Source organism: Cydia splendana, chromosome 5 (assembly GCF_910591565.1).
Source record: "Cydia splendana chromosome 5, ilCydSple1.2, whole genome shotgun sequence".
In the NCBI taxonomy this organism is placed as follows: domain Eukaryota; kingdom Metazoa; phylum Arthropoda; class Insecta; order Lepidoptera; family Tortricidae; genus Cydia; species Cydia splendana.
The window spans coordinates 24,941,723-24,961,174 of NC_085964.1; the positions used below are offsets into that span (position 1 = coordinate 24,941,723).

At 36.2% G+C, this 19,452-nt stretch overlaps 1 protein-coding gene and 1 long non-coding RNA gene across 2 annotated transcripts in view; one reads left to right on the top strand and one right to left on the bottom strand.

Moving 5' to 3' along the window:
* LOC134791036 (uncharacterized) overlaps positions 1–19,452 on the bottom strand; it is a 195,956-nt gene that overhangs the window by 159,268 nt on the left and 17,236 nt on the right. The gene's annotated exons all lie outside the window — the stretch shown is intronic.
* LOC134790895 (uncharacterized) lies at positions 5,578–14,197 on the top strand. The gene is made up of 3 exons (XM_063761880.1): positions 5,578–5,766; positions 6,773–6,846; positions 13,763–14,197. Exons 1-3 carry the CDS (start codon positions 5,679–5,681, stop codon positions 13,940–13,942), a joined length of 342 nt encoding a protein of 113 aa, XP_063617950.1. The 5' UTR covers positions 5,578–5,678; the 3' UTR covers positions 13,943–14,197.

Consider the following 19,452-nt stretch of genomic DNA (forward strand, 5'->3'; position numbering starts at 1 on the left):
ATAACAACCTACCTACCTACCATGGAGTAGGTAAAAGTTCTTTTGTATGACCTACATATGTATTCACCCCTCAGAGTATAGTCAGATATCACAGAAACACCGTGTAGGTATACTTATATGTTGTCGTTTCCCGCCAACTTATTTTTTCTTAAAAGCAACGTCACGTTATTTCAGCCAACTTAAAATATATTAAAATTAAAAATAATGTGAGTAACAAGAAATATTTATTAAGAATATTGACAGCATAGTGAAAAGATTAGTAACTAATCACGTAAGTTGACAGGTAAAACTCGTATGAAAATCGGTTCGCATATCGGCTCGATACTCGCACGTACGTGAAAAAATGTCATACGAGAACCGGTTTAGACGAGTCGAGAAATCGTATGCAAATATCTCCCTAGAATGCAGCTCCCCGTGTAAACTATTTCGCCTGGCGATAATCTCCGTTCGAGTATCGCATGACATAATCGTAGGCGAGTTTTTATTTCTCGCATGCGTGTAAACATTTTTATACGATAATCGCCTGACGATTATTGTGTACGATAATGTTATACGATTTCTCGCCCCAAAACGTGCGAGAAACTCGCACCATGTAAATGGGCCTTAAAGGGGCCCACAGATTACCTACCGTTCGCCGGACGATATCAGCCTGTCAGTTGTTCGGAACTGTCACCTTTTGCGTTTAACTGACAGGCGGATATCGTCCGGCCAACTGTTAATCTGTGGGCCCCTTAATACTTACAGGAAAATAACCAAAGAGAAACGAAACTACGAAGCAACGTAGTCCACAAAATGGACTAGACATAAACCGCACACAAATAAATACTAATAAATAATAATAAATACTAGTGCTGTTGTTAATAAACAAAAGAATAAATATATTAAATAAACCCCGTACGATACGTTTAGTGTCGACAGCTCTTACTGTGACTGTCAAAGTAAAGGTTGACAGGTGTTACGAGTTATATCCTACACAGATCACCCTCGCCCCAAACTAAGCAAAGTTTGTACTATGTAGGTACAGAGTGTTATATGTATATTATTCTTGTATGAGTATCTACATTCCATGTCTTCTTGAGCTTACTGTGGGGCTTAGTAAATTTTTGTAAGGATGTCCTATAATATTTATTCTTTATTTATTTGTCAAGAGAAGCATTTAATCATTAGCTATAAAAACCTAGGCATAAAAATACCTATTTCAATCCGAAAACTACCACCCGTTAAGTACATTTATTAATAAAAAATATATCTTTATTTCAGAATATTAAAATAAATTCCATACAATATTGTTAGTATCATATCATTACAGCTACATGTTAGTAAGTACATTAAAATTAATCATTAACATTATAGGTACATATAGGTAAATAATTGACACAATGTTTTGACAATTGACAATGAGATCAAGATTTATAAATACATATAATATAAATTACTAAAAGACATAAACAGGAATATAAAACTAACTACAATTAAAATAACTAAAACTAAATATTAAAATACCTATCAAAATTTGGTGCCCTCGGGAGGGTGCCCAACACGCAGGCAGCGTTCCGGCGCTGGATTGCGAGTGAAATTCTCTGCGCGAGAAAGCTGCCTGCGCGGGGGTCACCCGTTGATTCCCTAAGAGAAGAATTGTTGCGTAAGCTTCTTGTGGTAGTTCTGACTTATTGAAACGTTCTTTAAAGTAAAATATAAATGAGTTCTTTGGCAAAAATTTAATTTTTTGTACAAGCTTTTATCGCTGACTGTACTTTTCTTTCGACAGACAACTAATACTCGAGACAATTCTAAAAGTCCCTAACACAATTAGGTTGCGTTGTTTCATCACAGAGTTCCTAAGAGGTAGTCTGTCTCCATCATCAGGTCAGCTCGATGGTACCTTAATATTGCATTGTCATCCGATTTATACATGCATGCAAAATTTCATAAGGGAGTACCTTTGCAGCGCTTTGTACTTACGTCTTTACTAAGAGAAGAAGATTTTTTGCAATAAATCAAAAACAACGAGACCGATCATGTTCGCTATAGCAGGCTATAGTTTTAATTGAAAGTATTTATGAAGCTTTTGTTTCACGATTCTTTTCATATTGTTTGGACACGTGGTTCAAAAGTTAGTTACTTTAGAGGGGGGGACACATATTTTTTTCTTTCGGAGCGCATATATCCGAAAGTATTAACTAAGTATATCAAAAATAGGTTTTTAAAGACTCTTATTCATTTTGAAAGACCTATCTAACGATACCCGACATTATTAAGTTAAAGCAAAAAAAAAATCAAAAAGAAACATTCTGGTAGGTCCCTAAAAAATTGTTTTTATAGATTTAATTTTACCGTTCCGTCGCAATGCATGATTTATGTATCCATGCCAAATTGCAACTTTCTAACAATAGGCTACATTCCTACTAGTCAAATCAGCTTCTTTTTTAGAACTGTCAAAACGATTTGCTAATATGGAATTTATATGAAAACGAATGTAGTGACGTCACGGTAAATTCACGTACTTTTTATATTTCAATCCGATTTATTAAATACAAATTGTGTTTAAAAATAGCTGCTATCTATGTGTTTCTAATAATTATCTGGTGCTTTATTTCGTGCACGGTTTGAAATAATTTATTTTAAGTACAGGAAACATCCCTATTCTAACAGTAACGATCACGGAGCAAAGCCTCGGACGGACAGACAGCCATGGCGAAACTATAGGTAACCCTAAAAAGGTGTCACTGTTTGTCGAATAAACCGTATTTTAAATCATTTAAGTGTTCAATTAAAGGTTTGTGCTACGGAGCCTCACGTTTTATTTCTTTATTAAAATCTGATCGTCCCCAAAAGTACCTATTTTCATTTGTGTAAAAACGCAACTTCAACAAGCAATAAAATTATTTAACATATCGACTACTTACCGCTCAAAGGGCGTAAGGGACAAAATGGCGAAAATGAGTTATGAGACTTGAGTGCAGTTGTTATACTCAGTATTTTTTTTTCTATCCAATGATAACTTGAAAAAAATGGTCGGCGTGTAGAACATGCTTGACGTATATAGTTTTTAGGGTTCCGTCTTTAAGCGGAAAAGTCTTCGTCGTGCTCTACCACCTGCGGACTCGCGTTTTGTGTGCGATCGATGTGGCAAGAAATGCCGCGCTGCTATAGGACTCTATTAGCCATCAACGGCGATGCTTATGGGGTCCCCATAAACACACAAGCGCCGCAACAAACATGTACAACAGATGATGTGGTCAATGATGATGACCCAAAGGAAACAGGATCCTATTTCTAAGACTCCGCTGTCCGTCTGTCTACAGTCAGACCAAGAATAGACTTCTATGAAATTATGACGTATAAATGACACTTGCACTGCGTGGGCTATCAAATCCGCTGCAAACTTTTTTTGGTCCTCGATATCTGTCTGTCTGTCCGTTTGTCTGTCACCAGGGCCCTATTTCACCAACGTGACAAATGTCGCATTTGTTGACATCACTGTTACTGACGTCACAGGCCTCCATAGGCTACGGTAACCGCTTACCATCAGACGGGCGGTGTGGTTGTTTGCCACCAACATGTTAATTAAAAAAAACTACACTATATCGCCAGTAAATAAGTACTTATTTTGCGAAACTAATGACAATTGTCACAAGAAATACGACAATTGTCACGAAATGCCGACACAGAACTAATTTGCTGTCAAGAATTACCGAAAGTTCTTTGAAATCTTGTGACAATTGTCATCATAAACATCACAAGAGAAATAGCTGGTTTTTGCCGATATAATAAAGTTTTTTTAAATAATACAATGATGGTGACAAACAGGAATACGGCCCGCCCGATGGTAAGCGATTACCGTAGCCCATGGATGCCTGTGACGTCAGCAACAATGAGACTTGTCGAATTGTCGCACCTGTCACGTTGGTGAAATAGGGGCCAGGCTGTGCAGCTATGCAGTTGAAATGTTCACAGACAGCATACCTAAAGCCATAATAAAATAAATATTTAAGTGTGGCTCCCATACAACAAACGTGGCTTTTGCCGTTTTTTGCATAATGGTAAGGAACCCTTCGTGCGCGAGTCCGACTCGCACTTGGTCGGTTTTTTAGTAATAATATTTTTTATTACTTACTTATTAGTGATAATACCTACATAGTTCGGTGCAAAAGTGTACCAATATAAAGAACCATAATACAAAGTGGTTACAAAGGATTATCACTCTGCACTAACTATAAAACTACATTCAGGAGATTCAAACAGTTGATATATACCTCATTGAATAGAAGATGAATTACCTGATTTTGTAATGTTCCTTATTTGTAGTTGCTAAAATTGAATAACTAAAAAATATTGAAAAAAAATTGCTTACAATATTTGACACCTAGAGGACTACGTATTATGAAGAGCGATCGCGTGATGTCGTCCCCTTTCGTGGTTTATGTAGCTTTCTATAAGTCTTGTAGGGCCGGCACACATACCCACGATACGACGTCGTATCGTGGGACGACGCGGCGTCGTCTCACGTTGCGACGTCGTGTAACGTTGCGACGTCGTGTCGTAGAAATCTACGACGTCGTATCGTGGGCACTATACGACGCCGTGTCACGTTGCGACGTCGTGTCGCATAAGCCTACGACGTCGTATCGTGAGTACTATACGATGCCGTATAACGTTGCGGCGTTGTGTCGTAAAAACCTACGGCGTAAACAGTAAGTAAACTTTCTGCGACTTTTTAGAGGTAATAGCAGCAAAACAAGAACATGTCTGTTGCAATCCTTATGATGATTTTTAGGGTTCCGTACCGTACGTAGGGGTAAAAACGGGACCCTATTACTAAGACTCCGCTGTCCGTCCGTCCGTCCGTCCGTCTATCACCAGGTTGTATCTCATGAACCGTGATAGCTAGGCAGTTGAAATTTTCACAGATGATGTATTTCTGTTGCCGCTATAACAACAAATACTAAAAAGTACGGAACCCTCGGTGGGTGAGTCCGACTCGCACTTGTCCGGTTTTTTACATTTTCAACGTCATGGTAGTAACATGCCGTAAATGTTGCCATAGTTACCAGTATAATTTCACATTGGGTTAACTGTTTAACCGCTTAACCTCGGGTTAGTGGGATGGTAGAAGTGGCCCTTAATGGTAGAGTGTGCAGATACATGAAAATAGGTAGGTACTTACTTCTGTATGAAGAATATTTGAAGCTTTGAAAACAAAACATACCTTGTCGCCTTTTACCTATTGTTTGTGGCTAATTTTAATTCTTGCGCGTTATTAAATTCCGTAAAAATATATATATATATATATATATATTATTACCTATTTATTCCGTGACACGGTAATTTTGAAAATGTGGCCTTCGGTAATTAACTGTATCAAATCCATTGTTGTCAAGTCCCTAACATTCATAATCCTTAACTGGTAAATTATACCAAGGACGCTTCTAATTTTATATACTTATTGTTTATTTTATACAGTAATTTGTTTAATTACAATATCATAGAACAAATTCCATGTATTGTATTGAAGATTTTCTAATTTGGCTATGGTTTGTGGTTAAAGCGCATCGCGTGGTATAAAAGGAGGACAGTGGCAGCATAGAAGCATCCATTAGCGAGGCTTCGGTCTGCTTGTGGTGTTGATAGTCGAGTCTCTCCAGCGCGCCCTCCCCGCCGCCGCCGCCGCCGCCGCCATGTCGCCGCTCGTCCGCTCGCTGCTCGCGCTCGCCGCGCTGCTCGCCGCCGTCGACGCTCAAGGCACTTGCGTTACAAAAATAATTGGTAAGTACTACCTACATCTACCTATCTAACTTTAGTTTGCTTTTTTTACAAAAATGATATAATTTTTAAGTTTATACTTCTTGCGGCCCGATTCGAACTTTAAGATATGTTAGTTAATAGATCTAGAAACGATATGGATTAGTTATATAAGTGTCAAATATGACGTTTCTTCAAACAAAACTTCACTTTTGACACTAACACGTCTAATCTATATACGTTTCTAGATCTATTAATTGACGTATCTTAAAGTTCGAATCGGGCAGTTGTTGGTTAAATCGAAGATTATTTACTAATCTTTGGGTTAGATTAGTCATAATAAGTTAATAACTATGTATTTAAGATACGCTGGCTAAAAAATAACTGTATTCCCGTTGCCAGGGAGGTTTTGGGAAATTTACCCTTCCATAGAAAATGGACCAGCCAAGATGTATCCTAAGCATGTAATATTGCTATGCCCTCACAGGGTCCATGTGGAACTACCCAGTCATTGTAATATCTATAGAAATACCATGATTACAATAAATAAATATGAATATGAACAGCGATTCGCGATTTCGGGGTTGGACCCGTAGTAGTACCTAATAGTTGCTCAGTATAATCCCAAAACCTCTCTGGCAATGGGAATGCAGTTATTTTTTAGCCACCTTGTATATGTATATAGTTGTCTGTGTACTCACAACACAAGCCTTCTATTGAACTTACCCCGTAGGATTTAGTCAATCTGTGTAAGAAGATCCTATAATATAGGATTTTGTGACTGTTTAGCCTCAGACGGGCGGTTTGCCACGCGCCGTATGTTTGTTTGCCAATAATGTTACCGAACATTTGCAAGTTAAAAATAAAACACCCTTTTTTTCAGAGTACTATCGTGTTTTTAGCCTGTTACTAAAACTCGTTAGTACTGTCAATTGTAAAAACAGAATTCTATTCTTTCTAGCGTGAGACATCCGTACCTAATGGCATACTTTGTGAAGTCCATTTATTTTTATGTAATTTCAATTCACAGGTCGAGAAACTAACAACATACAACCTCTAAATCCGGTAGATATACAGTACGGGCGTTCGGAAATCCAATTCAATGTAAGAGATTTAATGTTTTATTAGGCTGAGCAATAAGAAGGTATAGAGGGAAATGTTAGGAACACAATTTTTGACTCCGTAACTTTGTTTCGACTAGTTAGGAGGTGAACATATCATAAGTCCCCGGCCGAAGTCCCGGTGCTGGGGGGAGAGCGGGAAAGGTCTCATTTTTCGGTTTTTCACTTATATCTTGGAAACTTTGCGTCTTAGTGACATGACTACTAAGACAAAGCAAAAGCTGATAAAATTTGTTACAAGTTTTATTCAGTCAAGTTTTTCGAATTCTTGATTAGTTTTTGAGATTTCCGCTCTTGAAAGTTTATTTAGGGCTTTCAATTTTATCTTGATATCTACATTAGTGAAGCTGCTAGGCCGTGTTTGGTATCATTTTCGTATAAATCGGGGGTGCTGAATACATTTTTGGTATCACATTGACACCATTCCTAAGAAAAAACATATAAACTTTAAACAAATACCTTTTTTTAAATTCCTCTTCACGCTTAAACCGCGTCTACCGATTTAATTGAAATTTGGTATACAAATATGTCGAGTCCCAAGACAGGACATAAGATACTTTTTATCTCAATAATCATCCTTTAAAGTTGTGAAATGGAGGGTGGGGGGAATTCAACTTCGTCGACGAAACTGAATTCCTGAGGTTATACTGCTTAAGGTAAGGTTTGAAGGCATGTTTGGTATCATTTTCATCTAAATCACAGATGTATACATACCATCCTAAATTTCATCTAAACCGGTTCAGCGGTTATTGACTCCCCATACAAACTTCCACCCCACTTTTCACACCCTCGAAAGATGTTTTTGGTTATAAAAACTATCCTATGTCCTGTGGTTAGACTGAAACTATTTCTATACCAAATTTCAACGAAATTGGTTCAGCGGTTTAAGCGTGAAGAGGGATTAATTTTTTTTTTTTTAATTTTGGTTTCACTGGAATTGTGTCAATGTGATACCATAAATGAATTCAGCACCCCCGATTTATACGAAAATGATACCAAACATGGCCTAACAGCATCACTGATGTTATGATGTAGATATCAAGATAAAATTAAAATCCCTGAATAAACTTTCAAGAGTGGGTATCTCAAAAACTATTCAAGATATCGAAAAACTTGACTAGAAAAAACTTGTAACTAATTTTATCAGCTTCCGGTTTGTCTCAGTAGTCATGTCGCTAAGATGCAAAGTTTCCAAGATATCAATGAAAAACCGAAAAATGAGACCTTCTTACCCCCCTCTAACCCGCAGCACCAGGGCTACAGCCGGGGCTTTTGATATGTTCACCTCCTAACTAGTCCAAACAAAGTTACGGGGTCAAAAATTGTGTTCCTAGCATTTCCCTCTACAACGTTTTTAGGGTTCCATACCTCAAAAGGAAAAAACGGAACCCTTATAGGATCACTCGTGCGTCTGTCTGTCTGTCTGTCTGTCTGTCCGTCTGTCACAGCCGATTTTCTCCGGAACTACTGGACCAATCAAGTTGAAATTTGGTACACATATGTAAGTTTGTGACCCGAATACGGACATGTAACGTAAACAAATGAATTTTAAACATGGGGGCCACTTTTGGGGGTTAAATGAAAAAATGAAAAAAAAAAATTTTCAAACTATATCATGTTACATATCAAATAAAAGAGCTTATTGTAAGGATTTCAAATATTTTTTTTTTATAATTTTCGAATCAACAGTTTAGAAGTTATTCAAGAAAATAGGCAAAAAATGACCATTCCCCCCCCCCCCCTTATCTCCGAAACTACTAGGTCTAAATTTTTGAAAAAAAATACATAAAATAGGTCTATACCTATAGATGACAGGAAAACCTATTAGAAATGTACAGTCAAGCGTGAGTCGGACTTAATTATAATTTTTAATCCGACCCCTACGGAGTTTTTAAAGAGATTTCACTCACGTTTCACATAAAAAATACATTGTTAACAGTGCCGGATTACTTAGAGTAGTAGTTTTCTTAGAGTAATTGGTGATAATTTTCTGATAAGATAATCATTTTAAATATTTAACGGTCTTACCTACTTACGAGTAATTGTAAAGTCAAATTAAAAATAATGTTTAAAAAAAATGTTAAATTGAGAGCTAGCTTAAAGTTTTTTGTACTCGTCGACTTTAATGATTGAATTAATAAAGACTTTGTAACCAATAAGCAAAACAAGCACGTGCTTAGGGCACCACGTTCAGGAGAAGCACCAAAATGCCAGGTTGAAAAAGGTGAACAAATTTTATAATTAGGGACAGACACATCGTTTTTACCACACGATTTTTTTTTAGCTGTCCAAAAGCTAATTTGCAAAAATAATGGCGCGTAATTCTTTGGGAAACAATCGGTAGCAGTAGAAGAGTCGTGATTACATGCATAGATTCGATTTCAACCCACTCTTTTGCGGTTCGGCGTTAGGTCTTATGCGAGGCCTTCTGCCTTAATTACACTTGGGCGTGGATCCAAATCCAAGCTTTCCTCTTTCGCAGCTAGGCCTATTGCCTTTCTCACACTTCGCCAATTCAATTCCAAGCTCTGCTTTCTTGCATATTTTATGCATGAAAACAACCTCGAATATCGAAGCCTAAGAAATATCGAGCCCTATGCGAAGCTAGGCTGATAGAAAACTGTCCCATCCCTTCTCTGTATGAAATCCTGGATTCGCGCCTGGTTGGGACTAAAAGTAAAATTGCGTTTGTATATCGAAAAAATTTCACGCTCGCTTCGCTCGCGTTTTCAATAACTTTATAAGGTATGATAAAGGTGACATTCGGGTGGCGACTGCAGCAACATTACTCTGTTGCAACGTTACTGCTGCAGTACTGTCAACTTCCGTGATAAAATGATGTGACTGATTTCCATACTAAAAGTAAAAAATTACAACTGTCTATCATATTGCGTTTTTATATCGAAAAATTTTCCGCGCTCGCTTCGCTCGCGTTTCTATTACTTTCTAAGCTATGATAAAGGTGACATTCGGGTGGCGACTGCAACAGCATTAGGTACTCTGTTGCAACATTACTGCTGCGGCACTGTCAATTTTCGTGATAAAATGATGTGACTGATTTCCATTCTCAGCTGTAACGCGGCAATGAACTTCTCTCAGTTTACCAAAAAATCAATGTAATCTTGATGACCTGAGGGAGAGGGGGCACCTAGAAATCCTTAGGGCATCAACATATCTTAATCCGGCACTGATTGTTAAAAATTGTGTAATATACGGAACCCTTGGAACGCGAGTCCGACTCGCACTTGGCCGGTTTTTTGAGTATTCATTTCCTGACCTATATATAATTTACATATAGCATACGATTCTATTTATTTTTAACCCTACAATGCATGACTTTTTTGTTTTGAGAAATAAAATTATATGTGATAAATATATCGACGCCGGAAAGCAAACACGTAGTAACCAACACAAGGTCAAAAAAAATATATTGCATTTTTGTAATTTCCAATTTTTTCGGCGTAGATAGGTCGAATCCACGTGCTAATACGATGAAAAATGGGGAAAATAGGAACACAAAATTTTCTCGTTTTTCTTGAAATGTACTCAGCAAACACGCAGTAAATAGCAAAAAAACTCAATAATTTAAATCATTGTATTTACAGCATTTTGAATTCCATATAATTTATACTTTCTCCGTTGGTCTGACGCAAGTGTAGGTAACTACGTGTTTGCCGCTCATGAATGTGAATGTCTTGCAGTTACGCTATTTGGTGGGAAATAATGTTTAGTCGAGTAGTGGTTTAACACAAATTCACACACTATTAAAATATGAGAGACATGTCTTTTACTACGTTTACAAGGATCAAGTAAAACTACCACATAATAATTACTTCACTGTTGTAGGGCGTAAGGTTTAAACTTCTGCGCCTTATTTCGTTTTAACGCGGCTATCGCGGCCATTACTTGAACGTTTGCGCCGTCGATCAGTGCGGTTCGGGGGTGAAAGTGAGTCGACGTGTTTGTAATCAAGTAAAATATTACGGGGATTTTGGATTAAAGTGATTATTTTTATTTGAGAAAGGAAGTTTTTTTTTTTTTCAATTGTAAGCATGTAAAATTGCAATATTTACGGTGTGTGTATCGATTTTATGGTTTTATGGTACTTAAATAAAATTTGGTCTTATGGTATCTGATGAAAGTATGTTTTGTCTAAAGTGGACTTAAAATTTTATAAGATACATTCAAAAAGAAAAAAAATACTGTTACAGCATTTTGTTCACCCAAAATTTCTAAACCACAACGTTTGAGACTTTATTACGGATATCTTTTGTCATATTCAGGTGGATTACTGCGTTTTTGCTGTCCATACAAATTTTAAGGAAATGCTATCCCATACATTTGGTACTGGCGTTTACTACGAGTTTGCGCACTGTGTAAAAAAGATCAAAACGTAGTAACCCACAAAATATAGCCTTGTAACAACTTGCGGTTAAATTTATTTAAATGAATTTGAAGTCCAGTAAAATTTGAATGTTGCATCCAATTTTTAGTTAGTTGTGTTCATAAACAACGTAGTTATGATTTTCTTTTCAAAACTTCGAAAGTTTTTCGTCTCTGGTGAACAATTTGGTTTTTGTGGGTTACTACGTGTTTGCTTTCGGGCGTCGATATGTGTTTACTCTTAGGGAAAAATAAAAAAAATGTATACAACGCATATTTTGGAAAATAAAAGGTTTTTTATCTGTGTTCCATATGTGGAACTTCATGCATTAAGGTATAGAGTATATTCATACAGAAATATATGGCACATTTTCGGTTTTACATGTTCCGTTTCTTTTTGTAATGCTCAATCAACAGTTTTTATGGTTGTGGATTGCTTTTAAGTAACTTTAATGGATTTAGCGACCTCGTTTCATGTTTTTAATGAGATTTTTGTATTTTTACTTAGTCTTGATGAGGCCAGCTTGGCGCTCTAGTGGTGATGTATAACCAGCATCAGCATTACCAAAACTTATGGTGTTATAGGTGGATTCTACAGAATCAGATTGTAGGACGTGTAGGTGATCATTGAACACATTGGTGACCTATTATTGAACTTGATGCCAAATTCTGACAGGTGATTACGATTTTCCGATGTATGGAGTTGTGTATTAGTTAAAAATAAGTCGTATGTAGCTGGCGTCAGCTCAACTAACTCAGGACATAACCATCGACTATTTTATGAATCGCTAAATTGTTCACAGGCCTGATTTATGGTTGCCCGCAATATTTCAAAGTCAAATTCACTATCGGCACCCGAATATCCCATCATCCTGATCCCGATCATCTTTACTTGCAAAGGATTGATAAATAATGCTCATTATCCGCATCCCGTAAGGATTACTTTCGCATCATCTAAAAACAATACATAATTATTAATAATTAATAATTTTTCTTGTTGTTTAACTTTAAAATGATTTTTTTGTCGCACTTCGAAACTTGTCAAAACTGATTTTTGCATCAACTCCCGAAATTTGATCGATCACCCGACACCTTGGATATTTACTGCTACCTAGCGGCAACACGCTGAACTATTGTAGTAGCCTTGAATGTAAAGTAACCTTCAAAGTATAACAGATGTCGCTGCCTACCTGATTCTTGACACAATTCGTACATATTTCGGTTGTGCCATATATGGAACTGTATTGCATTGTAGGGTTTTGGTTTTCACCAATTGTTTGATGATTTGTTGATTAGATCAAATTAATGAACTACTTACTTAATCGGGAGGATTGGAGGTCTAGCGGGGAGGCCTTTTCCCAGCAGTGGGACACCTTATAGGCTTTATAAAAAAAAATTAAATGGAGAGGGTCTCCATACATCGAACTAGGGCTTGGAAACCGTTTTCTTTCATTCACCCGTGAACGAGATACCAGTTTATTGTCTTTTGAATACAATACGGTTACCGCAATAGTTTACTAATGAAATAAAACTATGCAATCGGATTGAAAACAGTTAGTTCATAAGGCCAGTTAGTTATATACAGGGTCATTTTTGGACCGTTAGCCATATTGTACGAGGTGATTAGGTAGGTCATACTGAACAACTTATTCTATGGGACCAACCCCGAAATCCCAAACAAAAAATTTGGCCTTCCCATAGAAAATGTCGACATCCACTCGACCAAAATGTATGAAACGGCCAATAAATTTATTGTGACCTCGAAGTTGGTCCCATAGAAAAAGTTGTTCAGTATGACCTACCTAATCACCTCGCACAATAAGGCTAACGGTCCAAAAATGACCCTGTATATAACTAACTAGCCTTATGAACCGGTTTGGCATATATAACCAGCCTTCAAATTTATAGTTTATTATTTTTGAATATGTGGGTAGTTTTACACATTGTAGTTTTTACTCATAGTAGGAGATCCCACATATGGTCGACCTTCACCAACCTGTCTGACGGATGAAACTATGAAAATATGAAAGAAAATATGTTCCAGAACATAAATAAATGGGGTTGCCTAAAGAAATATGGTCAAGGCTATTTTTAATTAATTTAAAAAAATAATTTGTTTCGGTAAAAATAGTGACCGGAAAAAGATAGGCAACCTAGTTGATTTATGTTGTATAAGTTGTATACTTTCCATTGAAACGTATTTCGTTCGTCAGACAAATCGAAGAAATTAGCCGAAAAATTTTTTTTTTCAAAAATTTATTAAAAATAGCCTTGACCATATTTCTTTAGGCAACCCTATTTATTCATGTTCTGGTACATATTTTCATAGTTTCATCCGTCAGACAGATTGCTGAAGGTCGACCATATATGTGGGATCTCCTACTATCAGTCGCCCACTGACCACGAACGCTGTAAGCTGTAAGGGATGTATTATAAATTAAGTTAAATTAGGTATAAGGGATCTCTCCCAGCTCACCTTGGAGGGAATGAGTGGAAAATTCTAATTGTCGTTCCAGAATTATTGCCCCGCACCGATGCATAACGTTGGTGAAAAGATAACCGTCTGCAATAAAACCCCAGGCTATCCTCCTCCTGTAATCTACGATCCGCCTTATGGCCAGATCACACCCGTGGATGTCGATTGTAAAGATCCCGCCGGATGCACTGTGAACTCTGTCGAGTACTGCGACTATTGACAGACGACCCTTCATCTCCACCATTGAATTATATACATCGCGCGTTATAATCTCATTAATATGTACAACTTCTGTGATTTTTCGTTTGTCTATAAGAAGTTGGCTGGAAGATCCGTCACATAGCCAGCTTTTAATTAGTCTGAATTAACATATGCAAAAGTCTGACTCACAGTGTATTTATTTCCGTTTGATTATTGTATTCAAATTTATAACATTATATTTATCCATTGTTATTTGATTAAAAAGTTCCTGGCATTAATTGAGTTTTTTTAAAGACCAATCAGTTAGAACCCCAACAACATAAGTACCTATAGAGTGTGGCTAGCCAATATTGTTGACAGATATTTCCTTATTGTATCACCAATTGTCCATGATTTAAAAAAAAGAGCTAACTGTCTGTTGCTAAAAAGAGCTAATTTATGTCATTCATTCAAATTGTTGGCAGTTTATAAAGGGTTTATTTTAAATAATATTAATAATGACTATACCGAGTGAGGTCCGCAAACTATTATTTAAGATCGTAAATAATTACAACAATGTGCGAAGTCGACGTGAAGCGTTGTATAACGAAAAACTGCAATGTTTACAAGTCGTAAACAATTTAGTATGTAGGTTAGTGCTCTATTCATTTTAGATACTTAAGTACTAGTTCTAACATTTGCCTATCCCTATGATTAAGTACGTGAATTTATTAATACCTGAATCTCATATACAGGACAAATGTGTAAAAGAAACGAATAAATCAATAAAATCAAAACATTGAAACGTAAGGAGTTACTTATTGAAAACCAATATTTAGAAGAAATCTGTGGAGTGAGTAGTGACTGGTCACTTGGTCAGTAGTAATGTGAGCTGACTTTGAGTGCACGTCAACGTATATTTAACTTATTTCCTTAGGTACCTTACGTGTGCACCGAAAATCAAAAATATTTAATAGTATCAAAACTATAATTCCTCCGGTCCAAGATCTTTGAATTTCCCGCCAAAAATTTGTGTAATATTTCAGTAGCCAGACTACCTAAGTAATATTTATAAAAAAGTATGTAAAAAAAAGTAAAGATAGAGTACAATAACATAAAGTACAATTCCGTTTTAAATGCGCTAGCAACTAAGTAATACGTTTGAAGTCGGTGCCAAGCCAAATCTTAAAAGCGTCAACACGCCGTCAAACTGAATGCTAACCCTGGTAAAGTTCGATATTTAAGATAGGATGAAAAAAAAAACTGCCCATTAGTTGCTTAGGGGTATTAACCAGTAAGTATGTAACATTTTTGGCTTGGCACCGACTTCAAATGTATTAGTTGCTTTATCATTTTTGAAGTCGGAATATTACTTACTTTTTTACATTTATTTAATTTTTGCATTTTTAGTTTTAAGTTTTTCTTATAAGTTATAAGTAATGCATCATCTGCAAACTCGTTCCTGTCTTGCCAAACTGTCATGTCACTCAGCATTTTTGTGCTTCGGGTACCACGTTTCAAGTTTCAATGTATAGATCTGAAGCCATCAACATTTGAGGAGTTGAACCTCATGGAATCCATCATCAGAACTAGACCTTAACACAAATGTTCCTTATGAAAGAGGACAATATCCGTTGTTAAAGAGTCCTGTTCTGGTCATCCTCAAATGGAACTGTTTTGTTTGAAAATGCTTGGTTTGTTGATAAAAATACTAAAATCACTATGATTTGAGGAGTTCTCTAGATTCCTCATGGGTCCCATCATCAGAACTAGGTTTAGACAAAAACGGGACCAACTTGGGACTATATAGAAACAAACAAAAAAAACCGGACAAATGTGAGTCGGACTCACCCACTGCGGGTTCTGTACTTTTTAGTAAACTGTCCTTATTGGGATAAGTCCGTTTTACTCACGATGTTTTCCTTCACCGAAAAGCAACTGGTAAATATCAAATAATAAGTTACGTAGATACCTACAAAAGTTCCGAAAAGCTATTTGGTATGAGCCGGGGTTTGAACCCGCGACCTCCTGATTGAAAATCGGACGCTCTTACCGCTAGGCCACCAGCGCTTCTACTCTCTGAGGTAACATACCTCCTTTATGTAAGTCAATTAAAAAAGGTATAATTCGCACTTGCGACTGAAGCGTGTAATGTGTATTATAGTTTATTTTTTTAAGCTGACCATTTAATTTGTGACTATGAAAGCCCATAGTCCTACACGGCCAGCTTAAAAAAACCCGTCAAGTGCGTGTCGGACTCGCGTTCCAAGGGTTCCGTACATAAGTCCGACTCACGCTTCACTGCACATTTCTAATAGGTTTTCCTGTCATCTATAGTTAAAGTACTATTATGTGTATTTTTTCAAAGTTTTAGACCCTTTAGTTTCAGAGATAAAGGGGTGGGAGGGGGGAATGGTCGGACAGACAGTTTCTCTTATACTTTAGATTTTATTCAGTCACTCTTATACTTTAGATTTTATTCATGTTTAAAAAAACCCCGATTTCGTCACTGACTCACTCACTGTTGATCATCAAAACCTCTAGGGTACTTCCTGAAGTCTTAGGAAGCTGAAATTTGGTATGTAAGATAGTATTAGTACACAAACAACAACAAAAAATCAAAAACTTAAATTTTTAGCCCCTTAGGGGATGAACCGATGTAGTTGAAATTTGGTATGTAGATAGTTTTTGTTATGGGGAAGAATAGAATAGTTTTCAACCCCAAAATCACCCCGTAAGGGTGAAAAGGGGATGGAAAAGGGCGTGAGGGGAAAAAGGGAGTTGAAGTTTGTATGCGGAATCAATAAAAAGCAGATTGTATAAAAGATGCCCCCCGGTACGTATTTCAGGATTTTTAATAGTAAATCACACACAACCCTTTAAATTAGGGGATGGAAGATTGTCATAAGCAATCTGATAACTTTTTGTCAGTGCGAGGCTTATGGTTTCGTCCTGGCAACATTTTACATGAAAATGTTTTTGGCGGTTATTATTTTATTTTTTTATACATCAAAATGATTATAAACTTATTGCAATTACAAGGGTTGCCTGCGAAAATCTGGTCACAAATATGGGTTGCCAGGCTTTTAAATAAAATAAGAAGGGAAGACTTTTAGCGATAACTCATAAACGGCTTAACTGCTCAAGTTTGTTTTAATTTTCTTTGAAAAAGATTTTAAGCACTATTCTTATGGTTTTTATTTCATATTTTTTCAAAAGTTAGAAGGATAAACCTTTATTTTCTTTCTAAACGACAATTTCCAAAATGATTCACTTTATCAAAAAATGTTATTTAAAGACCCCTCTATTGAAAGAAATACGGGTTTAATTTTTTTTTTATTAAGTGAATATTTTAGTGACGAAATCGGGATTTTTAGATATCGATAAATTCATAAGTTTAGGAGCTACCTATACCATTTAATTTTTTTATGTTTAATAAGCCACGCATACGGTAATTTTACTCCATGTTCGAGTCGAAAGTGTCTTTGTGTGACGTCCGTGTATTTGAACGGACCAATCACGGCACGGGATTTCGCTCACCTCGTCCCGCGCACCCCCGCATTTTTGGCATCATCGGTTGCATGAAATAATTGCTCTAAACTCCGTCTAGAGGATTCCTAGTCTATGCTGTGTCCACAGAACACCGCCTATAGAAACCTAATATTGGCCATTTTGTTCCCGACGCAAATCACCCAAACTGTGAGGTGCGGGAGGGGTGCTCACGGGCCTCACGGCATTGCGATTGGTCGTTCCAAACATGGCGCGCTGACACGTGCAAGCGTAGGGATGGGACATGTTCATTACAGGTAGTGGGTACTGCTACCAGTGATACCGAAATGTATTGTGGTAAAATTGTTACCAATTTAGTATACTTAGAGTAAACTTAATAATTATATTGAATAATTTAATATTTCATTATGTAATTTAACAATGTACCTGAAAATTTTACTTAACATATTAGGGCATTTCTGTTTAAGGTGGTTCTGCTTGCTCGAATTTTATACAAACTTTCTTGGCACCATAGCTCCTATTATATAGGGTTTCTTCACTTGTATATGTAATGTTTGGGTAGTAGGGTAGTAGTATGTTGTTGTTTTGTGTAGATTTTGATTAATACTATTAAGAAAAAAGCCTTTGAATATTGGTAAAATGTTGCCCCGTTGCTTGTTTGTGTGAGTGATACTTATAGTATAGGTGTAATTCTAACATGGCGACTTAATTTGACAAGCAATCATTTTTAATTTATCAAAGGTGTAACAGATGGCACTTTAAAACCGCAACACAGATTACCTGTGTATTTTGTTTTATTGCCACTCAATAGAGGGAGATATATTTAATGCACAAAGCATGACGTTACGAGTATACTCATTTAAGAGTCTCCTTTCTGATATAATTTCATTCCCAGATTTAATATAACTTATTATAATATTATACAATAAAATACATTTAATAGAAAGGTCGATCCAAACAATCATTCGTGTAACGGTCGTCCACCGAAAAGCCTTGTGAATTCTGCTTTCGTTTCGGCAGAAATATAAATGTTCTCTGGCAAAACCTATATTTATTGTAACAATGATTTTTAAACTAAAGTACTTAGCTATATTTTTCTCAAAAATATATAGGTATGTGGAGAAAAATGTCATCTTGTAAATAAACAAGATTCTATATGTTCTGTTTGTGCATAACAATAACATTAGTATGTATATAGATTGTTAACCAAGGGATCATTTTTTGATGATATTTTTTTCAAAAATGTTGCCTTTCACCCGAGTTAAAACACTCAACTTTTCATATCGCATACGAGGAAAGTAAAATGCATGTGTTTTTTTAAATAAATTTTTATAGTAGGTATTTTTGAGAGTAGGTACTTTTAATTAACAATTTGGCCGTATCGTTATTTATGGAATGGGGAGTCAAATATCAGAATGCAAATTGTATAACAAATCCATTTATACCCAAATTTCAATTGCTTATTGTAAAAAGAATAATAAAATCGTACTTGGAATTGGAACCTAAACTGCTCTAGTGCAGAAACGTATCATTTCCTGCACACCTTTTACAACAACAATGACCCTCTTTCATAGCATGAGAAATGAAACGGATATTTCTTGTTTTCTTTGCATTAGCATTTTTCTTCATGTAATTATTATATGATAATTTAATCAATTTGTAACATTATAGTATAAACAACATTATTTGCGGTATTTGACGTCTGTCACTCACAACAGCAATACTACGTAAAATGTCTTGCACATCGAAATCACAAAGGAAAACAACTGCACTGCGAACGTTTACGTTCTACGTCTTTTTTTTTTAATTTTAGGGTTGGCCGGACACCACCGTTATGAATCGGTAGTCGTCTAAGTAAATCGATATGAATTTTTCATTTTTCTTTTAATAAAAATAAGTAAAAGGTGGATAATTAACTGTAAATATGGATATATTTATCGTCACTTAACAGACAACAAATTTGACACAGAAATAACATAAATAAACTTTAAAATAGATCCCGTTAGTTTCAATTTTGACAATGGGTGCGACCTACTCGGT